General features: G+C 41.8%; 1 protein-coding gene and 1 pseudogene across 1 annotated transcript in view; both read left to right on the top strand.

The window, feature by feature from the left end:
* The first annotated feature begins 275 nt into the window (after window positions 1-275).
* LOC110286010 (glyceraldehyde-3-phosphate dehydrogenase pseudogene) lies at window positions 276-1,117 on the top strand (annotated as a pseudogene).
* An 18,944-nt stretch (window positions 1,118-20,061) lies between these two features.
* Window positions 20,062-26,325, top strand: part of Ptar1 (protein prenyltransferase alpha subunit repeat containing 1) — a 42,014-nt gene continuing 35,750 nt past the window's right edge. The window contains exon 1 of the mRNA XM_021152152.3: window positions 20,062-20,204. Within this exon, the coding sequence (XP_021007811.1) occupies window positions 20,119-20,204 (86 nt within the window). The 5' untranslated portion in view covers window positions 20,062-20,118. The remainder of the gene's footprint in view (window positions 20,205-26,325) is intronic.

Genomic DNA, 26,325 nt, shown 5'->3' with positions numbered 1-26,325 from the left:
ATGTATTTATATAGTCTGGCCTCTTGACACAGAAAGAATCACCACATATGAATCTTTATAACTATCCTTTTTACTTAGTAAAATATTTTCAATGTTTATCCATGCAATAGCATAATACCTTGCTTATAATTTAAATTTTTCTATGATAATATGCTTGATTTCGTATTGACATTGCCATGTATTGCTTCTGAAATATAAAAACGTCTCTCTGCCCCTCCCCACTCCAGAGACAGCCACACCTCCTCATGAAGTGCCAGCATCAGCCCTGAGACAGGATGCTGAAGGTTGGAGTGAATGGATTCAGCCATAATGTGGACCAGGTTACCCAAACTGCCTTCAACTCTGGCAAAAATCGAAATTTTTGCCATCAGTGGCCTCTTCATTGACCTCAATGACATGGTCTATATGTTCCAGTATAATTCTACCCATGTCAAGTTCCATGGCAGTCAAGGATGAGAATGGGGGAATTTGTCATCAAAGGGAGCAAGATCCCACCAACCTCAAATGGGGTAATGCTGGTGTCGCATATACTGTGGATCTACTAGTATTTTTGCCACCATGGAGAAAGCGGGGGCCAACTTGAAAGGTGGGGTCAAAGGATCATCATCTCTGCTCCTTCTGCTGATGCCCCTATGCTTGTGATGGGTGTGAACCATGAGAAGTATGGCAACTCACTCAAGATTATCAGCAATGCTTCCTGCACCAACAACTGCTTAGCTCCCTGGCCAAGGTCATCCATGACAACTTTGACATTATGGAAGGACTCATGACCACTGTCCATACCATCACTGATAGTCAGAAGACTGTGGACGGCCCCTCTGGAAAGCTACGGTCTGATAGCCAAGGAGCTGCCAAGGACTTCATCCCTGCATTCCCTGCTTCTACGAAAGCTGTAGACAAGGTTATTGCAGAACTGAATGGGAAGCTCACTGTGGCCTTCTATGTGCCTACCCCCAATGTGTCCATAGTAGATCCGACATGCTGGCTGGAGAAAGCTGCCAAGTATGAGGATATGAAGGAGGTGGTGGAACAGTCATCAGAGAGCTCAGTAAAGGGGGTTCTGGGCTACAACGAGGACCAGGTTGTCTCCTGTGACTCGTCCAGGTTCTGCTGCTGAGGTTCGCATTACTTTCAATGACAACTTTGTAAATAACATTTTCTAGCATGACAACAGATGCAGCTCAGCTACGGCAACCTGGTGGTAGACCTCATGGACTACATGGCCTCCAAGGAGTACGGATTCCTGCTCCACACACTCCAGCAACCATGTGAGAGGAAGCGAGAGACCCTCAGCGGCTGAGGAGTTTCTGTCCCAATTCAGCCCCCAACACGAAGCATCTCTCCTCAGAGCCTCCATCCCAGATTCCCAGAAGAAAGAAAGTGGCTTAGGGAACCCTACTTTCTTGAATGCCATCAATAAAGTTCTGTGTACTCTTCCAAAATATATAAAAAATAAAGTCAAATCAATTTTATTTATATTAATAAATATCAACAGGATAATGTTTTTTTATTTTTACTTTGAATTGTGTAACAATTAGCCTGTATTAAGACAGGCATTATTGGACACATATCTAGTATTATCTTAGCTAATAAGTACAATAAATTCTTGAAATATTATACTCTTTTTATACAAGAAGGAACTGGAGGGATTTTTAGAAGAGATCACAGAATTCTTATTTTTCTTTTCTCTCTCTTTCTCTCTCTTTTTTTTTTTTTTTTGGTTGGGGCGGGGGCGGGAGTGTTCAAGACAAAAGACAAGGTTTCCCTGTACAGGCCTGGCTGTCCTGGAACTCACTCTCTAGACCAGGCTGGCCTCGAACTCAGAAATCTACTTGCCTCTGCCTCCCAAATGCTGGGATTAAAGGCGTGTGCCACCACTGCCTGGCCCTGCAGAGTTCACAGCATTGCAGAGCCTTTATTTGAAACCAAACCATCTGCTTCTAAAGCCTTAATTCTTTAGGACAGCAAACACAGACTCCTTCACCCTCCGGATACAAACCTCAGTCAGCAACGCAGCAACACAGAGCACCTCATCTTTGCATAGTGTGAATAATTTAAAAAATAAAGACTGCCACAGAGAGAGAAAGAGAGAGAGAGTGCGCGATTACTAGTGATTCCAGACTACAAAAGAATTCGTTGCAAGTTGTCTCAGCTTTCCTCTGAGACTCACTTCAGTATGATGGCTGAGTGACATGCCACCTGGCTTTGCCTAAGGCTGTGACCTAACGCAAGATACCCTCACATAAGTACAACTGCTCCTTTGCAAACTGCAACACATTAGAAAATTAGGTCACCTTTCCTGGTTACAAAGAGTCATCCATGGGCACTCTATCTAACTCTTCAGTGGACACAGATATGGAAAGCTCTCCCATTTTACACAATTTGGAGCCAATAAGTAAAAATATTTGGCTGTTCTGTGTTTGTATTTGTTATTAATACATGCTGTTTCTGTTAAGACTTCCTTTTCTGAAGGACTAGTTCAGACTGAGGAGTGGGCCATGTTCATGTGTGACTCCATATGGCAAAAAGAATCATGTTCGGGGTACAGTGAAGCCATCTGTGGTGGTTCCTGCCTCCTTCTTGTAAGTTGTGATGTTTTCTTTTCTCTTTCTTCCTTTTCATTTTTCTGGATTGAACCTAGGGCCTTGTGTATTACAGGAAAGCACTGAGCTGTGTTTTTAGCCCTAAGCTTGCCCTTTTAATGGTAAAGAATTAAAACATGTAAACATATTTCCTCTTTTTCTGCATGTGCTCATCATAACAAATTATGTGTAACCTACAAAAGCTGTTCATTTATAGGTACTTTTTTACTGTTCAGTGGATTTTCATGACCACACAGCCTATTTTCCTTCAAAAGCAATATGAAGTAACAGTAAATAATAATTGCAGCAATTATGTATCTATTTCTTTCTATGGAAAAGCTGAGAATCTCCTCCCAGGCTTCAACGTTATTTTTCTTCCAATTGATTTCTATTAAGACCTGGAAATGAACAGTGAAAGGCTGAATTATTAATTCCTGGTTCATTACCAGTGTGGTGAAATTGTCACTGCTGAGAAATGCTCAAAGGACGTAATTTATATATAAACTGCCATTTGGAGAACCAAGGCAAAGTAGGCAATCCCTCAGATTGCACATTAAGGAAGCGGGAGATGGCTCAGCCAGGAACGTGCCTGTCGTACAAGCATGAGGACCCGACTTTGAACCCACAACACCCATGGGAAAGGGCAGCAGTGTCAGCGCGTGTCCCCAATCTCAGTGCTGGAGAGGCAGGACTCAGTGAGAGACCCACTCACAAAGTCAGGATTGGAGAGATGGCTCACTGGTTAAGAATGTGTACTGCTCTTTCAGGGGACTCAGGTTTGGTTCCTAGCATCCATACAGTCGCTCACAGTCATCGGTAACTCCAATTTCAGGAGATTCAACACCCTTTTCTGGCCTCTGTTGGCACCTGCGTGTATGTGCTACACATATAGACAAGGAGCGGTCAAGGAAGATACTTAGTATCAACGTCTTGACTCTACATGCACACATAGATTGTATGCATGCCTGCACACACATGTGCACATAGAAACACACATAGACATGCATACACACAAATTCACACAGACAGAAATCTTTTAAACTGCATAATAAGTGAATGAATGGCTGGGTGAATCAATGAAGTGGAACTAAGTTTTCTGGATCTACCTCCTGACTTTTCTTTGTTCTTCAGAAAATGTGTTTCCTTGTCATTTTAACAGCTGATAGAATGGGAAAATTTTTTCCAACTCCATATCAGATAGAGGACTAATATCCAAAATATATAAAGAACTCAGAGGAAAAAAAAACCCTAGATAGCAAGAAGCCAAATAACTTGATTTAAAATGGGCATACAGATTAAGCAGAGAATTCTCAAAAGAGAAAATTCAAGTGGCTGAGAAAAACTTAAAAGAAATGTTCATCGCCCTAGGCCATTAGGGAATTACAAAGCAGAAGTTGTTTGAGATTTCATCTTATACCTGTCAGAATGGCTACAATCAATAAGACAACTGACAGCTCATGCTGGATAGAATGTCAAGTGAGGAGAATAAACATTCAACCACAGATACGGGGACTGCACACTTGTAGAGCTACTATGGAAATCAGTGCAGTGGTTTGGAAGGAAAATAGGAATCAATGTACCCCATGATCTAGCCATACCACCCTTGGGCATTGTACTGGCTGGTTTTGTGTGTCAACTTGACACAGCTGGAGTTAACACAGAGAAAGGAGCTTCAGTTGAGGAAATGCCTCCATGAGATCCAGCTGTAAGGCATCTTCTCAATTAGTGATCAAGGGGGAAAGGCCCCTTGTGGGTGGTGCCATCTCTGGGCTGGTAGTCTTGGGTTCTATAAGAAAGCAGGCTGAGCAAGCCAGGAGAAGCAAGCCAGTAAAGAACATCCCTCCATGGCCTCTGCATCAGCTCCTGCTTCCTGACCTGCTTGAGTTCCAGTCCTGGCTTCCCTCGGTGATGAACAGCAGCATGGAAGTGTAAGCCGAATAAACCCTTTCCTCCCCAGCTTGCTTCTTGGTCATGATATTTGTGCAGGAATAGAAACCCTAACTAAGACAGGCATATACTCAAAAGGCATCTTGTTCTACCACAGAGACATTTGTTCAATCACATTCATCACTGCTCTATTCATAATAGCCAGAAATGGTGGGGGTGGGGTGTTCTGGAAAGATGGGTCAGTAGTTATGAGCACTGGTTGCTCTTCCTGAGGAGCTGAGTTCAATTCCCACCACCCACATGGCAGTTCATAACTGTCTGTGGCTCTAGTTCCTGTGTGAGGGATCCCCCACACCCTCACACAGCTATTCATGTAGGCAAAACATCAATGCACATAAAATAAAAATAATTAATAGCCAGAAATTGGAAACAACCTAGATATCCCCCCACAGAAGAACGGATAAATAAAATGTGGTTTGTCTATACAGTGGAATATTACTCAGCCATTAAAAAATAATTTTTTAGGTTAATGGATGGGATGAGAAAAAAAAAATCCTGAATGAGTAACCCAGTCCCAGAAAGACATGCATGGTATGTATTCACTTTTATGTGGATATTAGCTATTAAGTCAGTGATAACCAAGCTACAGTCCATTTAGCCACAGGGGTTAGATATAGAGTAAGGGATTGATAGGACAGATGGATCTTCCTTGGAAAGGGAAATAGAATGGTTATGGATAGATGGAGGGGGGGTGGACACTGGTGTAGGAGGATCCAGTGAGAATGGGGAGGGGCAAGAAGGATGAGGAACAGAATATAGGAAGATAAGGGCCATTCGAGGGGAAGAATGTAAACTTAACAGAGTCGAGAATTCACAAAATATATTCATATATGAAGGCAATTTAACTGAAGTTGCCAACTAATGGGGGAGCCCCAAGTGGACAATTCTTGTCATCAAATTGTTAGTTGGTCAAAGGGGTCCTATGGAAACCCCCACATAACCAAGGCTGTTGCTGAGACTGTGAGTTTCTCTGCACAGATGGCAAGGCCCCGTTGCTGAAGTCGGCACCTCCATAACTCGTTGAACTTGGAGGAGTTGAGCTGGTGCCGACATAGAGCCCTCACCCTGACATTCTAGCATCTTTGGTATAGGAAGGTACTCTGCATGCTACCAAAAGAGAAACATAAACACCCAGCCACAAATCCTTTATCTAAAACAGTGTACTGCCTGCAAGATGTTCTAGGACGATGGAGGTCCTAATGTTGTATAACTAACCAATATCGAATTTGACTTAAGGCCCATTCCAGGCAATGGAACCCATACCCAATGTTGCTTGGGTGACCAAGAACCAGAAACTAGATATGCCAGAGGCATAGGATAAAACCAAACACTACTGTTTTTAAGAAGTAGCAATAAAATGACTCTGAGTGACATTCCAATATATTCACAGATCAGTGCCATATTCAGCCATCATCAGAGAAGCTTCCTCCTGTAGCAGATGGAAATGAACATAGAGACCTACAGTCAGACATTGTGCAGAGAGTGAGAGATGTTGGAGCACTCCGCCTTAAATGGGACGTCTCTATCACATCCCTCACCTCAAGGTTCAGGGAATCCATGAAAGAGGAAGCAGAAAGAGTATAAGAGCCAGAGGAGATGGGAGATGGGGGACACCAAGAAAACAAGGTCACCTAAATCAACATTATCAAAGTGCATATGAACTCACAGAGACTGGGGCTGCATGCACAGTTCGCATCAGTTCTCTGCATATATTTTATGGCTTCTATAGTTTTAGTGTTCTTATAGGATTCCTGAATATGTAAACGTGGGTCTCTGATTCTAGGCCTTCTCTTGGGCTTTTTTCCTTCTGATCTTTGTCTTGTCCAACTCCAATGCATTTGTTTTTGTTTTATATTAGCTTGTTTTATTATTTCCCCTTAGGAGCCTATTTGTTTTCTAATGAAAGACATAAAGGGGGTGGATCTGGATAGGAGGAGAGGAAGGGAGGAACTGGAAGGAATAGAGGGAGGGGAAAGAGAGAAAATGAGAGAGGGAAAAGAGGAAGAGAAAGATGGAGGGAGGAATAGAGAGAGAGAGAGAGAGAGAGAGAGAGAGAACATGGTTGATATATGGGTAATTAAGATTGTCTCAAAATTGAGGACAGACAAAAGACCATAAAGCCAAGAAGTTCAGCAAAGCCAAAGAGGACACACACACACATTCTCTCTCTCTCTCTCTCTCTCTCTCTCTCTCTCTCTCTCTCTCTCTCTCTCTCTCACACACACACACACACACACACTGTATTTCCTATTCAAACTATAGAAAATGAACAACAGGACATCTTGAAAGTGAGTGGAATGCCTTCCTTGTAGGAGGTGGGAGGATAAGAAGTAGGTCACACTGCAGAAGTAGGTCACACTGCTATTCAGAAGTGATGCTACAAGAAAACAAGATAGTTAATGATGATACAATTAAAAACTCGCCCTCGTGGAACTCAGTACCAGTGAAGTAATCCTTTAGAAGTAAAAACTTCCTCAGACAATGAAAATTGGGGCAATTTGTCATTATGAATGCTGTTCAGGGGACAATAAAGTTACACAGACTGAGAACTTGGGTTTGTACAAACAAAGGAGAGGTCTTAGAGAAAGAAAATACAAAATTAAAATGAATCACATTCTTATACTTATCTGAAAGAAAAGTTTATTCAAGACAATAATGTCAGTATTGTACTTGATAACCATCATTCATAGATAAGGGAAATGAATATAACAATGTCCTGAGACACCATGAGGGAGAACTAGGATGCACTGCATTGAAGAACTTAGATCCAACACCCTCAAAGCTGGAGAATGTCATTTGGGAATGAGCTTTGGTTAGCTGAGCCTGGATATCTTTACACTCTGGGGTGATGATAACTAACACAGTTTAAAGAGGACAGTTGCTACGAAGTGAGTTTTGGGCTATACTCATCCAGACAGGCAACTCTCAGTAAACCAGAATTTCACTGGGTTGTAGATAGGACCTTTAAAGAGGTCGTTTAAGTTCAAATCATGGTACCACATGAACTCTAAGCCAGCACGACTGATGCTCTCCCGTGAAGAAGACATGTGGACACATGGATACTGGGGATGTATGTGTACAGAGAGAAGAATCCACCTGAGGGTACAGTAAGTAGGCAGCTGCCTGCAATAAGAAGCCTTTACTTCTTTGGCTTCCAGAAATGTGAGAAAGAAATTTATGCTATCCTACCAGATACCATACTCAGCTTTCCATTAAAAAAAATTATAAAGCATGATAGAAAAAAAAAAAGAAAGCAAAACCAAACACCAAAAATAAAATAAAATAAGATAAAATAAAATAAAATAAATCTGAAGCAACATAGCAAACACCAGAGCCACATGTCACGTGGTTGGGGAAGGCATCCCACTATTCTGGATTAGATGGTGACTGTTATATAGCCCATCCCATAAACACACAAGAAAACACTAAGTTATATACTTATGTTAAAGGGGCAAAACATTTGGTTATGGTTCTCTCAGTTATTTTAAAAGATACATAATTATTGACAGTTCTTTCCAGTATAGTTCTTACACTTTGTATGGTCTTCCAACTGATAAAAATATCAACAAATACTGAATTGCAGCCAACTTACATATTTATAACAAATGAATGATTGATCTTTACAATTACAGTTCTTTTCGTATTATCTTTGCCATCCATAACACTAGCAATAAAAGAACAATCATGTTTCTTTTTTCTCGATAAATATACACTTAATATTCTTCTCATATAAGAAAGCACACTACTTTCTGTGATGAAAAAAAATGAATTCGACAACTGCCCTAATTTTGTAAAAAATGATAGGGTAACTGTAAAATGTGACATTGTGTGAACAGTGCCAAAGCTTACTGAGTGCACTGAAGTTCAGGGTTGCAGAAGAACACGTCCAGCTGGGGTGAGCCAAGAAGGCTTCAAGCTAAAGGTGACATGGTTTTGTAAGTGGCATTTTAAGGTGGAGTTTTTAAGTTGGCATTTTAGTTGAGTCTTTATTTGTTTATTTGTCAAATATTGAAAGTGCTTGCTACATTCAAGTCTGTGCCAGATGTTAAGAGAGAAAAAAAACTCAGATCAAATGTTCATTCATCTCACTCTCTAATAAAGCTTGAGAGTGTGGATATAAGAATAAGCATATACGTGCATTTATTAATATACACATATATGTGTGCGTGGCCAATGTAAAGTATAAAGTGATGGGGACAACCCTGAAGGGCAAGCAAATTTCAACAAAATGCATAAACCTGTTCAATATCTACTGGCAACATTTTGAAAAAAATATCAACTGACAACATGTGGACTTTGAACTCCTTGTGATCAGGCTTCTGGCTAAGTTCCTAGGGGACTTCCTGTCTGTTTGCTTATTACATTTACGCTTCGTGTCGGCTGTCTCATGCTCACCAGTTATTCCTCATCGATTCTTCCATCAGGTCATGCATCCTCTTAAGCACTGATTGAAGAAGTTCTCTACATGCAGGGCAAGGAATGGAGAACATAGCATCGCAGAGCCTAATGGGATTCTGACTTTTGTGTTTACATTCTCTAGGGCAAAGATATAGAACAGCAATGGACAGCTACATAGTTCTATTCATCAGATATGCAAATGCTTATGTGTGTGTAATGAGGGCATTTGGTCCTTCATTCCTATGAAGGGTTGTATTTTGTGTGCAGAAAATACATGTGCCTTATCACATGTGTCACTGAGGGTGGGAGGTGGGGCATCCAGGGCCTTGCCAGCTTAGTGATGTTCCAAGGCACACCTCTGTAGTTCCACTGAAAGGAAGGGTGAGTTGCTTCGTTTTATAGATGCTATCACTCTAGGCGAGCCTGTTTGGATCCTGGATGTAGTATTCTCTCATTGAATCCTTTGAGTTGCTGATTGAATACCCATCCTTCTGGATGGCTTCCAGAGCAGTTGGAGACTCTGAAACAAATGTAAACCTCCATGCAAGCTGATCTGGACCATGTGACTCAGCATGCCAAATGGTACTTGAAACAGCAGATCAGAATGCTCAGACAGTAGCAAATAAAAATGTTACAATACCCTCAGGAGTTTGGAGATGTCAATCTTCTGTTGCTAAGTGTTACTTTTTGGGGGAGAGTTCTGACCTTGCTCTTGAGTCCTTGGGACTGAAGATATGAGACATCAAGTGACCATGTGACCTAAGATGCTTCTTTGGCTCACATTGCTACAGTGTTGTAAGCAGGGTACACAAGATCAGTTTCATTCATCTCCAAAGACAGAAATGGCATGTGTAAGTGACTCAGACATCCTTACCACTTACCTGTGCTGCAGTGACATGCCTTTCCCTGAGCTATGCCCTAGAGCGGCATGGAGAATTCCCCCAAGACACTTGATTGAACATGTCTAGTTTCCAAATAGTTTCTCATACTCTGATGGCATTGCGTTTTAGCATTTTAGCCTACTTGTGGTCTTAAAGAACCAAGTCAAAAGGGGATTCTCCATGTGAACATCAGATTGGGTGTCTAGTTGTCCACTCAGATTGGAAGAAAGCATGACCAGAAGAGTGATCTAAATGGTTCTGTGGACAGTAGCAAATACTTTGGTAGCTGTATGAAAAATTATATAGGAATTAGTAAAATTTAGGAATTGATAATCTGAGGAGAAGAAGAATGTCATGTTTTGAATGAGAATGGTCCCCACGGGCTCATATTTTTGAACACTTGGCTCCCAGTTGGTGGAACTGTTTGGGAAGGATTAGCAGGGGTGGCCTTGTGGGAGGAGTTATGTCACTAAGATGGGCTTTGAAGTTTCAGAAAATGCTTGCCACAGTCCCTCCTTCTCTCTTTCTCTCTCTCCCTCTCTGTCTTGTGCTTATGGATCCAAATGTAAGCTTTCAGCTGCTCTTTCAGCACCACAATGACTGCCCACTTCCATGCTCCCTGCAAGGATAGTCAAGGACTCTAAACCTCTGAGACTATAGGAGAAACTCTTTCTTCTACAAGTTGTCTGGGTCATGGTGTCTTATCACAGCAACAGAAAAGTATCTAATTCAAGAGATAATGAAAAATATCTTTTCGTAGGCACAGATTCTGGTGACTAGCTTATATGAATGATGACCAAAGGTCATCGACTTCAGAAAAAAAAAAGTTATTAATAATCAGCAAAACAGAATGTCGCCCTTATAACCACAGCCAGAGTGGACAATAATTATCCAATGGACTCATGAAGAAAGTGAACAAAAATATGATATCTATCTTCAAAAACATGGGTTGTACCCTCCCCAGGGTGCTCTAGTTAGTTATGCCAGCATGCTTCTTGCTATGGACTATAAACCTCTGAACTGTAAAGCAGCCTCGATTCAGTGTTTTTCTTTATAAGAGTTGTCATGGTCATGATGTCTTTTCACAGCAGTGGAAACTCTAAGGCAGTGTGAGTGTGTCTGTGTGTGTGTGTGTGTGTGAGAGAGAGAGAGAGAGAGAGAGAGACAGACAGACAGACAGACAGACAGACAGAGACAGACAGAGACAGACAGACAGACAGACAGAGGTGTATGATATGTATCTGAGAGTGACAATATGGTCTATAGGATTCTTTTTATTAAAGCTCTCATTTTACAACAAAGCAATCAGGAGACTAAGCTTCACAGCAGTAGGAGTCACTGACGGGAATATATGCCTGCCCTTTGAGGCAGCTTGCTTAATAAAACAGTGAACCTACTGAAGACTCAAAGCACCCTGTGGTTTGTGGTGCTACACTCCATAATAGATGATCCTAAGCACCATCCAATGCACAATGCCACCTTTCTATTACCAAATGTCAGATATCTAAGGACCAACTGGGGATGAGTTGGGATTTTGTTTTGTTTTGTTTGTTTTCCACTACTTGCAATGGATAACTCACTTTCTTCTCACCAAAGTAAGAAAGATGATCTACTTTGGATTACCTATTGCCAACCAGGGACTATTATCGAGTAGTCAGCAGCACTGGCCATTTTAAAACTCTCCTTTGCAAAACAGTTGGGCCTGCTAGCAAGAACATGCAATTCTGTAAGCCAGGAAAAAAAGATCAATATTCTCCAGGAGGTCACTGCAAGGAGAAGCCTGAGTTTCACAGGGTGCACCTGATCGGTGCTTCAGAGAGGGTTGTTGGGAGCCTCCTCAAGTTTCTTGAGCTTTGCAGTATCTTTTGAATAAATTATAGTCGCTGACTTTATTGCTGAATGCTGAGAGTTGTGGATAGGTTTCCTGATTTTTGAGACTTTTAGTTTCCTAAGAGTGTGTAAACTTCAAGGGATGAGTCTTAGAATATTCTTACTTAAAATACAAAGTGAACTCTGTTTCCTTCAGAGGACCTTAACCAATAGATTTAGGACTCATGAGTGTGTGTGTGTGTGTGTGTGTGTGTGATGGAGGGGGTTGCATGTGTGTTGTGTATGTGTATGCACATGTGCATGTATGTGAAGAGGCCAGAGGTCGATGTTGGGAGTCTTCCTCCATTGCTTTCCAGCTTATTTTTGAGGCAGGGTCTCTTGCCGAACCAGCCTGGAAGCTTCAGCTCTCATTTCTGTCTCTACCATATGCAACCCTTTCCACTGCCAGGCTTACAAATGAGAGCCACAGTGCCCAGATCTTATGAGGGTGCTGGAGATCTGACTCGGGTCTTTGTACTTGTGTAGAAGATGGTTTCCTTCTAAGCCATCTCCATGGGTCCCCTCCCCTGCTATTAATTTTTTTTTAAATTCTTCAAATACATCTAATTAATAAGTACTCCAAAGAACTGTTCGTGGTAACATAATAAAGAACACAAAGGGCACAGAGAGGGAGAAAGGATGGGAGCTAGGCAACTATGCTCTTTTTTGGCAGCCAGGTGTCAACCACCCTGAACCTGAAATCGCTTCATGAACGCTCTATGAGTGGATAGACTTAGTTTGCCTTCTTTCAATTCTCGAGACACGCTCAGTAAGTCCCTTTTCTCCAGCTTCTCAGGGTCGGTCTTCACATCAGTCATGAAGTCCCTGCATTTCACAGGCCAGGTCTTCTCTCCTCCTTCAGGTTTCAGCTTAAATAATAGTATCATCAAGCAGGTTTTTCTGACAATACTGCCTAAAATTATATCTGCACTTACTCACATTGCTGTTGTATATTACTTGGGTTCTGCCTTTGTGTCATATATTAGAATTTTTATTTACAAATCTGTCTGTTTCTTGACTGTCTCTATCTCTTCATGAGCATGGAAGATCCACAAGAGGGCCTGACCACCTGTTTCTCTCACCATCTGATACCCAGCATCTGCCACAATGCTTTAGATTCAAGAACACTCTCATTAAAACGTGTGGAATAACTAAGTAAAACGGCTTCAAGCTATGTCGTCTCAGGGCTGATTTTTTAGTCCTTTCTACCCATAGTCTTATATGTCATCTTTGCCACTGTTGTTGTTGTTGCTATTGTTGTTGTTTTTGTTGTTGTTTCATTCTGATGACTTGGAAGCTGGGGCCACGGAAAGCATAGTGCTTACCATCAGTAGAAGTCAAGTAGGGACTTAGTCTTTGGTATACCTTCCTAAATCTCAGACTATACATCTCTATAAAGGTTATACTGCAAGTTAAGAGAATAATTCAACATTTCACAGGGAAAATTCATCATTCATATAGCTACCTTTGGCCTAATATTAATGTTGATGGGTCTCAGAGGTGGTTTAAAACATGGAAATGGGAGGAAACTGAGAAATAAGGTATTTTTTTTCCATTTTTTTATTAGGTATTTTCTTCATTTACATTTCAAATGCTATTTTGAAAGTCCCCCATACCCTCCCCCACCCCTGATCCCCTACCCACCCACTCCCACTTCTTGGCCCTGGTGTTCCCCTGTCCTGGGGCATATAAAGTTTGCAAGATCAAGGGGCTTCTCTTTCCAATGATGACCGACTAGGCCATCTTCTGCTACATATGCAGCTAGAGACACAAGCTCTGGGGGTACTGGTTAGTTCATATTGTTGTTCCACCTATAGGGTTGCAGACCCCTTTAGCTCCTTGGGTACTTTCCCTTACAATAGTTCCTGATTGGTTTTTGAAAGAGAAACTATACAAAGACTGTAGTGGTTTGAATGGGAAATGTCCCCCATAGTCTTGGATAATTGGTTTCCGGTGTGTGGTGTTTGGGGAGGTTTAGTTGGTGCAGCCTTGGGGGCTGGCTTTGAGATGAAAAGCCTCACACCACTTCTAGGTTACACCTCAGCTTCCTACTCCCATTTCCCACATCCTCGCTCAAGAGGTGAGCCCTCACCTCCTGGTCCTGCTGCTGTGCCCACCCCTTGTTATCACGTCCCCCCAACTCTAAACCAGAATATATTCTCTCTTCCCTAAGTGCCCTTTGGTCATGGTATTTTATCACAGCTACAGAAAAAGTAACTGTCTTAGTTAGGGTTTTACTGCTGTGTACAGACACCATGACCAAGGCAAGTCTTATCAAGGACAACATTTAATTGGGGCTGGCTTACAGGTTCAGAGTCCATTATCATCAAGGTGAGAACCTGGCAGCATCTAGGCAGGCACAGTGAAGGAGGAGCTGAGATCAGCTTCATCTGAAGGCTGCTAGCAGAATATTGACTTGTGGGCAGCTCTTAAAGCCCACACCCACAGTGACACACCTACTCCAACAGGGCCATACTTTCTAATAGCGCCACTCCCTAGGCTGAGCATATACAACCATCACAGTAACTTAGAAAGATACCGAACCTCTTCTACAATAAAATTAAACTTGTCTTTACAATTTCCATTATGACTTACAATTTTCATCTGTCAGTTTTGTTTAAAAATTTATTTAGACATCCATTTAAAAGGCATAATACTAAGAAACATCCTGTGACAATTTGGGATATTTCACACATAGGACATATGTATTGTATTGCACTAGGAGGGGGAAATTTTCTCTCACTGTTTCCATGTGCAAGTCCTGGGTTGGCTTTTTCTCTCTAGCCATTTCCCCCCTGTTCTTTCCTAATGATTACATCAGGGGTCCTCTGGGCCTCAGTAGTAAAAAGAACAAGGCAAAGGAAAGGGATCATGTGGAACTATAAAATGCTGAGGAAAAGAGTTATCTCTTAGCAGCAAAACCATTCACGTGACTAGTATCTTCATGAAGTCTAACATCAGCATAAATCGGTCTTCTAAACCAGCATTACTTTCCCCTTGGTAGCATTTGCCTACTTGTTCAGGTTAAAAGCAGTTTGTGCTCTATGAGTCTGCTTACACTGTAGTTTAAAGCCATGGTCAGCCAATTTCATTTTGATACTATTTCACCCCGCTTTCCATTGACTATTGCTCTTTTTCATGCTGATTTCATACTGCTTTGCGTATTCACAGACATCGGGCCAGTGCCCCTCAGCTTAAAGATGCTAACCCGTCTCTTTTAACTTCAATCCAACAATTGCTCTAATGAAATGCTAGATTTGTCAACTAAAGATAACAATAGATGGCATGAGCATTCTCGGGCAACTATGTGGCTTTTTAAAAGTAGTCCTGATACATGAAGTCTCGTGTTTGCAGAAATAAACCAATATACCCAAACAAAGGTATCTACCAAGCATCCCCACATTCAGTGTACATCTTTCTAAAAACATAGCTATTGTTCTTCCTTTTCGCCAAAGCATAGTAAAGTCTATGAAGATGCATTGCCCCCCTTTGCCTATCTTGTGTATTAATAAAGCAGATAATTGATATTGCTTACTGATATTTTGTCTTCCTTCTGTTTCCTTGCTGGTAAGCTCTTAGATTTTAGAACCTGCGATAGTGGAGAGGAGTGAGGTTTGACTTATATGATACAATCATAATGACAATATTGTATATCATAACCAAGTATTTAAAATTGGACATTTGTTCTTAGGTGTAGGGCCAATGCTAAGGTCTCACACATGCTAGGCAGGCTCTGTCTCAGTGAGTAATCTTTCAAGCCAACACTTTAGTGTATTTTTAGACAAGGTCTCACTGTGTAGGCTAAGGTAGATCAGAACTTGCTATGTGGTCGATCCAGGGCCTGAGCTCACAGTTCTCCCGTCCTTCTCCTTTATGGTGTGGAGATGTGTACCATCACGCCTGGGTCAACTGGCTAAGGTGATGAAATCAGCTTCCTACGTCAGTAGACATTATCTAGCAAATATTATAAGAGCATATGAGCCTTGTTTAATGTTATCACAAGGTAGACTTGAAATAAAAATAGGTTTAGTACATGTACAAAGTAACAGAATAATGTAAGTAGATTAATACAGAGAGTAAAGACATGACCAGAATCCAAAGTTATCTTCTCTTCACAGGTCATTAAAGCTAGTCCACTATCTAGCCTTGTTCCTTCTAGGGCCTAACATATATATAATTAGGATTTTTGTTTTGCTGTGTTTGGAGTACCCAGTAAGGCTTAGAACACATATATATGCATATGTATTTTTCCTTTTTATGTGCCCTAGGTACATATATGTTGTGCTATGTGTTCATATATGTTCACATGTGCTTGTTTAAGCATGAGTTTGGAGGTCACCAATTGATACTGGGAATCATCTTAAATTGCTTTTCCATTGTAGTCTTTGAAGCAGGGCCTCTCACTGAAACCCAGAGCTTGCCAATTTGGATAGTCTAATTGGCCAGCTTACTTTAAGAATCTTCTGCCTTACCATCCAGAGCTGGAATTACAGGCAGACTAACATGCCCACATGGCACTCAAATAGATTAAAGTGTTCCAGCTCCTAGGATGTTTATGTCCAATTGTCTCCATTAGTTCTATCAGACATTGATAACCATTAGCAGCCTTTTTAGTTTATAGTCTTCTACTCAGTTTTAAGAAAATAAATCTGAACAAGTTTGTTGCAGATGTACTGTTATTTCCAAATCAGTTGACTTATTTTGGATACATCCAACCAGGGGTGGGACTTGCAGATACAGAGGTCCAACTGTATAGTTCTTGCGTAATGATGTGAGTATCCAATGACGCAGGAATATTTTCTTACAAAGCTTAACCACGATTTAGGAAGATTATTCTCCTCCTCCTCCCCCTCCTCCTCATCACCGTTATTTATGTGATTGTGATACATCTGTGAGTTCAAGCCAGAAGACAACTTACTGGAATATCCCCCCTTCTACTGTCAGATTCAGGGACAGAACTTGGGTCTCTGGTTTGCATCAGTAGCGATTTTACTTGCTGAACCATCTCCCTGGCTCCTTGCCATAATTCAATCAATCTTACATCACTGGGCATTTGAACTATTTGCTTTATATCTCATTACGACATGTATGTAGGACCCTCAATATAGGTCTTCTAGTCTTTAAACAAAATCCTCTTAAATTTAACTCCACACTATTCAGATATCATTAGTTAGGGGTCATGAATTTCAATTCTAACCTTCTTAGGATTTTAGCTCTTATTTATAAAATTGAGTTGGATCAGCATTCTAGAACATGTCAGCTCTATACCTTTGAGTTCTACGCTTATTAGATCTGTAACTACTGGGCGAGGCCGTTCCTAACACTTAGAACCGTGAGGCATATAATCCTCTGCTTTCCCATCAGTGCAGAGACTGGAGAGAGGACAAACATAGAGCCACACAGAGATATTGTCTTTCAGAATCAGTTGTTATTTTGAGATTTGAGAATCAAGTTTGGATTTTTCTTGTTAAACTGTAGCATATTAGAAAAATTACAAAAAAATTCTAATTTTTAAGATTAAAAAGAAAGACTTTGAAAAAACTTCTATTTCTCAGTGTGGTCCTTCAGTTCTGCTCTCAGAAGTCAGGGCTGTTCCCTAGTGCCACAAAGGGAAGGAGAGATGGTTCTGACTAGACTTACCAGTTATCTGAAGCCATCAGAAGATTGTAGCATATTTTTTTTTATTTTGCACAAAAAACTTTATTTCAGTATATTAATTTATTATTATTATTATTATTATTATTATTATTATTATTAAAAAATCTTTTTTTACAGTCCAGTCATTATCCCCCTCCTGGTCTGTCCTCTATCTGTTTCTTATCCCATGCCCCTCCCCCTGCCTCCATCTCCAAGAGGAAGTTCCTATCTCCCACCCCCATCCCACCAGACCTCACCACTCCCTGGAGCCTCAAGTTTCCTGAGGGTTAAGTGCATCTTCTCTCAGAGGCCAGACCAGGCAGTTCTTTGCTGTATATGTGTCCAGGGCCTTGGCCCGGCTGGTGAATGCTGCCTGGTTGATGGCTCAGTGTCAGAGAGATCTCAGGGATCCAGATTAGTTGAGACTGCTGGTCTTCCTATGGGGTTGCCCTCCTCCTCAGCTTCTTCCAGCTTTTTTCTAATTCATCTACAGGGGTCCCTGGCTTCTGTCCATTGCTTGAGTATAAGTATCTACATCTGACTCTTTCAGATGCTTGGGTGGCCTCTCAGAAGGCCATGGTAGACTCCTCTCTGTAAGCACACCATAGCATCATTACTAGTGTCAGGCCTTGGAGCCTCCCCTTGAGCTGACTCCCAATTTGGGCCTGTCACTGGACCTCCTGTCCCTCAGGCTCTTGTCCATTTTTGTCCCTGCAGTTCTTTTAGACAGGAACAATTCTGGGTTCTGGGTCGGAGATTTTGACTGTGGGATGGCAACCCCATCCCTCACATGATGCCCTTTCTTTCTGCTGGAGGTAGAAGTTCCCTCTATAAGTTCCCTCTCCCCACTGTAGGGCATTTCATCTAAGGTCCCTCCCTTTGAGTCCTGAGAGTCTCTAACCTCCCAGGTCTCTGGTACATTCTAGAGGGTCCCCCCACCTCTTACTTCCCAAGGTTGTCTGTTTCCATTCTTTTGGCTGGGCCTCAGGGCTTCAGTCCTGTCCCCACCTCCAATACCTGATCTTATTCCCCTTTTCCCTCCCTGTCCCTTCTCCCACCCAGGTTCCTCCCTCCCTCTGCCGCTCCCCCCAAGCCCCCATGATTGCTTTCTTCTCCCTCCCAAGTGGGATTAAGGCATCCTCACTTGGGCCCTTTGGCTTGTTAACCTTCTTGAGTTCTGTAGATTGTATCCTGGGTATTCTATATGTTTTTTGGCTAATAACCACTTATTAGTGAGTATATACCATGCATATCCTTTTGGGCCTGAGTTACCTTACTTAGAATGATATTTTGTAGTTCTATCCATTTGCCTGCAAACCTCATAATGTCCTTGTTCTTAATAGTTGAGTAGTACTCCATTGTGTAAATGAACATTTTCTGTATCCATTCTTCCGTTTTGGGACATCTGGGTTGTTTCCAGCTTCTGGCTATCACAAATAAGGCTGCTGTGAACATAGTGGAGCATGTGCCCCTGTGGCATGGTGGGGCATCTTTTGGGTATATGCCCAAGAGTGGTATAGCTGGGTCTTCAGGTAGATCTATTTCCAATTTTCTGAGGAACCTCCAGTAGCATATTACTTGTTTTTTAAAAAATGTAAAAGATGTGGTGTGTGTGTCCCCACAGAAGCCAGAAGAGGATGTCGGATCATCTGGAGCTGGGGTTACAGGTGGCTGTGGTTGCTAAAAACAAGTGTACTTCATTGCTAAGCCATCTCTCCAGCCCCTGGCATCACTCTTCGACAGGACTCTTGAACTTGCTCTTGGTCTAGGGATGCAACACACCCCATTTGTTTCACTGCTTCTCCCAGAGCTTGTCAGAGTCTTTTACAGTGTCTTAATCAGGTCTGTTTTGCTTTCCACAAGTTTGTAGACTGTCTCTTGTTTCTTCACTAGGACCAGGACCAACCACAGTTTGCTTATCAGAGATCCAAGTTTCAAATAGCCCAGCCAAAGATAACCTTGAATGTCACCTCCTGTTTTTCCCTCCCAAGATCACAGCCATGCACTACCTTACCAGGGCCAAAAAACAAAAATTAAAAAGATACAGGCTTCAAGCATCAGAGAAGGAGGAAGAGGAGGAGGAGACACCATCACCAATTAGAGGTAGTCAGAACTTTGTACTTAGAAGGGACAAATAAACCTGATATATAAAAATAAAAATTTTAATTACACTTCTAAAATCCAAATGGAATAGAGCAATCTTATAATTTGTGGAGCCACAGAGGTCAGGAACAAATTGTCAAAGCCTTTATTTTATACTCCAAATTAACGCAGTGATCACGAAATGTATCAAAAATGCTAAAAGTACAGGAGTACTGTGGGTTACTTTTTTTTTTAACCTTTTCCCCGAGATCTGAAGGGTTCTTTCTCCTGTAATCTCTTTCCTTTGCTTACTACATTACAAGATCTAACTAAAAGCGCTACTTTACACTTCATGCACAAAGTAGCACAGGCTTGCAAAAGGAGGTCAGCAACCCGCCTCCTCCCGGGGTAGGCGGGTGAAGCGGGCCTGGTGCAGCCATCCGGAGGTCCCTGGGTAAAGGCCACCCTGGGACGCGGCTGCTCGGAGAAGTGCGGGGGAACCCTCCTTCCTCCACGCCTAGTGAACCAAAACTCCACGGAAAGCCACGGAGCTCGAAGAGCCGGCCCAACCCAGCGGTGCTCCGGCCCTCCCTGACCCGGAAGTGCTCGGCGGCCTCGGCGAGCACGCGCCTGAGCCAGCGCGCGCGCGCGCGCGCCCCCGCGGAACTCCCGCCGGCGGCTGGGCTCTGCCGGAGGCGCGCCCGATCGCGGCGGCCGCCAACATGGCCGAGTCGAACGAGGAGGTGGCGGTGCTGGTGCAGAGGGTGGTGAAGGACATCACCAACGCCTTCCGAAGGAACCCGCACATGTGAGTGGCGCGCCCTGCGCCGCCGGGGTCGTCGGGGGCGGCTCGGGGCCCACGCGCACTTCCGACAGGCGGAGCGCGGCTGGGACTGTCGCGCCGAGCCGGCTGGCCGTTACCAAGACGCGTGGCGGGGCAGTGCTGGGGAGCGACCTCCGAGAGCCACGTCCGAGCGTGGAGTTTTCTGCCCTGCCCGGCGCGTCCCGGGAGTTGTGGCAACTCTTCTCCCGGCCACCCTCCGCCGGGATGCGCTTGCCCCGCGGGCCACTACTGTGGGTCTCTGTGTCTTGGAGGCGACTCTCGGTTGCATCCAGTGCGTGGCTGTAAAGGGTTATCCACCCCATCAGACTCCCTACAGCCCCTTTTCGGGTTAACTAAAGGTGATTGGAAGCTGCCTTTGACTTTTCGACTCGCTTGTCACAAAATTGCAAAGCGAGTCGGATGTAACAATTTTTGAAGGTGACCTGAGTGGATCTCATAAAGCTGTTGCAAACTGGATACTTTTTTTTTTTTTTTTATCAGTAGCGAGTCCGAAGTTACAGACGAGCATCTTAATGCATTCTTACCTAGCATTGTTGCCTTCTAAAAGTTCACTCCTGAACTGACACATATATTATCTCTTTCTCCTCCCTTTCCATTTTATTTGTTACTCTCTAGGAAGATACTCTTAAGATTGTATTTTTCTTTTCCTGATACTCTCTTTAACGAATGAAAAGGAAGCTACTAAAGAGTTACCTACATCAGTATACAAAAGAATAAGAAGCCAGAATGTAGCCCATTTCTTCTCCCCCTTCCCTGGGGAAACAACATGAAGTCCGGTTTTGTATTATTTTCTCATTGGTTATACAATTTATTTTTAATATTTTAATTTTTTAAACTAAAACACATGAATTATTTTTAAGCATTCTAGCCTCCTTAGCTTTTCCGACTAAATGAAAGGCCAAACACTTTAATCAAGTGTTCTTTTCCTCCAAGGTGATCTCAGAAAAGAATTTAGAAGTCCTCAGATGGCCTGCTCTCTTGTGTCAATTAAGGACTTAAAACTGTAATTAATTCCTTCAAGACAAAAGACTACTGGCCTCTAAACATACCTGCCAGCTCCGACAGCCCCTAAGTCGTCCTCCTTTCCTCCTTTGACTGCTGACTTTTTGAAAGAGTGTTTGGAGTGATTTCCTGGCAGTAGCCCTAGTGGCTGCTGGGCCTTTTAAGGAATGCTTTGATGTCTTGTGTGTCTGTCTTTGAGGCCCTTTTTGAGAATTCCAGCTGCAGAGCAAGTAAGAGACACATCCTTTAGAGGGGGGAAAAAATAAGCTGGGCAAATGAAAAGGTTCATTTTTTAATCATTGGTGTGGTTTTCTAAAACATTGTAACAAAGGTTAGACACTTAATATTGTGGTCACTCCAGTTTCTCATCTTTGAGGTAGACTAAAAATACTGTATTTGGCGAAATTATGATTAGTTAGTTCTGCAGGTTGACCCAGTGGAATGTGGATCAGGTCTCTGTTTTTTCTGGATCACCAAAAACTCTTAAAGGGCTTCAATGCCTCTCTGTTCATCATAATTTTATTCTGCAGTCTCACTAATAATATACTCTGTCAACATAGAATTTATGGCTATTTGTAAATATTTGGGTCACTTGAATTTATAAAGGTTTGAAAGAAGTGAAGGTTTGAGAGAAGTTGGGCACTTGAACCAAGTTTCGTAAGCCAGCCCCAATTAAATTGAAATCGCCCAATTCGTTGTTTAGTATTTGTCAGCAGCTGTATTTTAGTACACATTCCATACAGTAGGAGTATCTTCTATCCATCTTTTAAAATGTCTTGTATGTCGAACTTTTCAGAAGTGCCAATATGTCTTTGCTTAATCTAGCCTTTTTAGACTCAAGAAGGCTGTATTTCTAGTTTAAAAAAAAAACAGATATTTACCTTTAAAGTTATTATCTAATAACAGTATTATAAAAGTTTTTCATTATTTACCTTTGTTTCCTGTCTTCTCCAAGTTAAGATAGGTTGCCAATTTATTTGTTACCATCTACTCTCTTGAATATATTCACTTTGTTTCTGTAGAAATGTCTGCCTGAAGCAGCCAAAGGCTCGGTGCTATAGGAATGAAGCCTCTGTCAGCTATGACTGAGTTCCCCCAGGCTCAAGGCTGTCTTGATCGTGAAAGGCCAATGAGTATTCAGAGCGCCAGTTAACCTAGGTCCCTCCACTCCTTGCCAGAACACTTTGCAAAGTGGAAAACATAACATAAATATTGTTCACATGGGTGACTGAGAATCCTTTTGGGTTCTCTGCAACTAAGTGGCTTGACCCAGGAATATTTATTACCAGGAGTTATAGACTGTGCCGTAATGTGGAATATTTATTACCAGGAGGTATAGACTGTGCCGTAATGTGGAATATTTATTACCAGGAGGTATAGACTGTGCCGTAATGTGGAAGGCAGCTGTCTACTGTACAACCTAATTAGGTCATCATGTTAATATTCTCTTATCCACAAAATTGTTCTTTTTCAATTGAATATTGTTTTAGTTAGGGCTTTACTGCTATGAACAGACACTGTGACCAAGGCAACTCTTATTATAAAGACCAACATTTAATTGGGGCTGGCTTACAGGTTCAGAGGTTCAGTCCATTATCATCAAAGTGGGAGCATGGCAGCATCCAGCAGACATGATCGGGAGAAGCTGAGAGTTCTACATCTTCATCTGAAGGCTGCTAGAAGACTGGCTTCCAGGCAGCTAGGATGAGGGTCTTAAGCCCACGCCTACAGTGACACATCTACTCCAAAGCCACACCTCCTAATAGTGCCACTCCCTGGACCAAGCATATACAAACCATCACAAATATCTACATTGATTTGAGGTGCATATTCACTATGTGAGACAAAAAGTACAAAATATAGTTTGTACTGAAGCCGGATTTCTGGTGTGGTTAAATTGTACATCTGCTGTACTAGCCATATGTAGCTATTGGACACTTGGCATGTTCTTAATGTGAATGAGAACCGAACTTTTGATTTTTAAGCATAATTATATGAGAAGTAAGTACTATGTTGCCTGGTGTGGCTTTAGTGAAGACCTAAGACTTAACCTGCATGAACAGTAAATTAACTGTACAGTTGCATGAACAGTAAATTAACTGTACAGTGTAGTTCCCAGTGAAGATCCGTTAGCTGTCTATTGGAAGAGAGGGGAGGCTGGGTGTATCCCATGGGAGGCAGCATTCAACATGAACACGGGAGCAGGTTATAGAAGTTCTTGACTTTCTGGCCTAATTGTTGCATTCATGTGTATAGCAAAAACCCACATTTGACACACCCTAGGCCAAATGCTCGTCTAGGGTTAGTCCTACCAGGAGCTGAGCATGTCGAGTAGTGCATAGTTGAGCAAAGGGCTCTATCCTTAATGCGATTTCAAACTGATCCACATATAACTTGTGAAAGTAGGCAGAAAGGTAAGGAAGACATCATGAGTAGTGATACTCAGGAGACTTTACTTGACTTACAAGGTCAAGATAGTTCTTTCAGGGAAGCTAGCATTTGAATTGAGACACTTTTAATCCATAGGAGGGCTACTAAGTAAGGGCGTAATAATGAAACACAGTTTAAAGTTGTCTGCCGATTGATGAATATGAAACTAAGAATATAATGGTCTTACACGTGTCGTTTACTCATTTAAATGATAGTAGAGTTTTTAAAGTTTTTGTTTAGAATTTGAGTCCTAGATTTGAACTTTCTTGTTTTATTTTTAGTCCAATATACTTAAGTAAGACTCTCTTAGCTGTAAAATGGGGGTGAAGATTTTACTATAGATTATTATTGCTCAGAGTAAACACAGACAGTAATATAGTTTCAGCGGTATACAAAGTTATTTATCTTTAAAATTAAAAATTATTTCAGAGACCTACTAGGTCTCTGAAATATCTTCACTACCAGTTAGGGGTTTAATGATTAATATGCAAGCGTCAGTTCCTATAGATATTTTACTGTGTCCTTTTCGACCATTCTAAAAAGAATTAGCACTTATAAGACAGAAATAGCTATTCAATAAAGATATTTATACAATTTCCTGAACCTGGGCTGTCTTTTGTTCTGTTGTGACACTTTACAGAGTTCATGTTGAGTAAAGCTTATGCCCAATGTGATCTCACGTTCTGTAAAAATACTTAAGGATGGCAAAAAGATGTATATCAAATGTTAGTGACGGTAGAAACGGGCTTTTAGTTTGTATTTTCCCTTAAGTTCAATGGACTTCATCCGCTAAAAGCAGACTCAAGATGAATGAGCTCTTGTCATTTTTAAATGATTTTGGAATCTAAAATTGCCTGAACAAATTAGACAGTGATCTAAAGGAATAGATACAGAAATCTAAATTGAAACATTCTGTTATTTGGGAGCTTAAAGACAACATATCTTCCTAAAGAAGATGCTGTTAACTTCTTTTGGAAGTAACAAACTACCATTTTCTTTTCTTTTTTTTATTATTTAAACAATTTTTTATTAGATATTTTCTTTATTTACAATTCAAATGCTATCCCAAAAGTCCCTTATACCCTCCTCCCCCCACCCACCCTGCTTCACCGCCCACCCACTCCCACTTCCTGGCCCTGGCATTCCCCTGTATTGGGGCATATAATCTTTTCAAGACCAAGGGCCTCTCCTCCCAATGATGGCCAAGTAGGCCATCTTCTGCTACATATGCAGCTAGAGCTACAGGGAGCTCAGGGGGTACTGATTAGTTCATATTGCTGTTTCTCCTATAGGGTTACAAACCCCTTCAGCTCCTTGGGTACTTTCTCTAGCTCCTCCATTGGGGTCCCTGTGTTCTATCCCACTGTGAGCATCCACTTCTATATTTGCCAGGCACTGGCATAACCTCACAAGAGACAGCTATATCAGGGTCCTGTCAGCAAAATCTTGCTGGCATCTGCAATAGTGTCTGCGTTTGATGGTTGATTATGGTATGGATCCCTGGATGGGGCAGTCTCTGCATGGTTCTTCCTTCTGTCTGAGCTCCAGACTTTGTCCCTGTAACTCCTTACATGGGTATTTTGTTCCCCATTCAAAGTACCATTTTCTTAGGGCAAAATAACTTGACAAAGGGTTGACATTCTTTTCTTCAACTCTCTGTTGTCTCCTGACCAAGAAACTTGACCCTGACCTCATGCTGTTAAGTGAACTGAGAACACTTACCCTTGCCGAGCACTTCATAGTTTGCCACATTCTTCACCTTTGGTTTTCCTAACAGGGAAGATACCATTTCTGTATTTCTGATGAGCAATCCATCCAGTAGCATAGGACTTAACATAGCACACTGGCCATTAGTGGTAAAGGGAAATTAATTAGTCCAGGGGCTTTTATCAAGAGCTTCTGTCTCTATACAACCCTGCATCTCTTTTCATTTGTGATAAGTTTACATTCTTATGACTCCTTCTTTTTACGCGGAAAACCGCATGCACTCTAACCCATTTCCTTTACTGGAGATGGAGTACAGTTGGACTCTCTTACAGAAGGGAAAAGTCTGTCAAAGCTAAAGGTGCATTCTAGATGGCCCATGCAGTACAGTGCATTACAAAGAGCAGAGGTAATATTCTCTTAGAGGAGCCTTTGGAAGCTGGGTGAATGTCACTGAGGAGCAAGGATGACCATCATTCAGATGCACTTAGTAAACACAGGCTGTCCAACTTTCTTGGAAGGATAGCCAGTCACAGGAATGTTTTTTTTTTGTTTGTTTGTTTGTTTTTGTTTTGTTTTGTTTGTTTTTGTTTTTTTAATTCTGCAGCTTGTCCTATAATTTAGGTACCAAATTAGCACTTAAATATTTTATATCTAGTACAACTATAGTGAGTGAATTAGTCAGGGTTACTAGAGTCACAGAACGTATGTAATATCTTTCTATATTGAGGAAATTTATTATGATGGTTTACAGTCTGTAGTCTGACTCCCTAACAATGATCAGCTGTGAATTGGAAGTCCAAGACTCTCGTAGTTGCTCAGTCCCACAAGGCTAGTTGTTTCAGCTGGTCTTCTGTAGAATGCTTGTATATGCAAGCATCGAAGAAGAACAAATCTTTCTTCTGCCAATGTCCTTATGTAGGTCTCCAGCAGAAAGTGTAGCTCAAAT

The sequence above is a fragment of the Mus caroli genome, unplaced genomic scaffold, assembly GCF_978045245.1.
Source record: "Mus caroli unplaced genomic scaffold, Mus_caroli_1 scaffold_20, whole genome shotgun sequence".
Taxonomy (NCBI): domain Eukaryota; kingdom Metazoa; phylum Chordata; class Mammalia; order Rodentia; family Muridae; genus Mus; species Mus caroli.
This window is presented reverse-complemented; position numbering and strand designations above follow the sequence as displayed.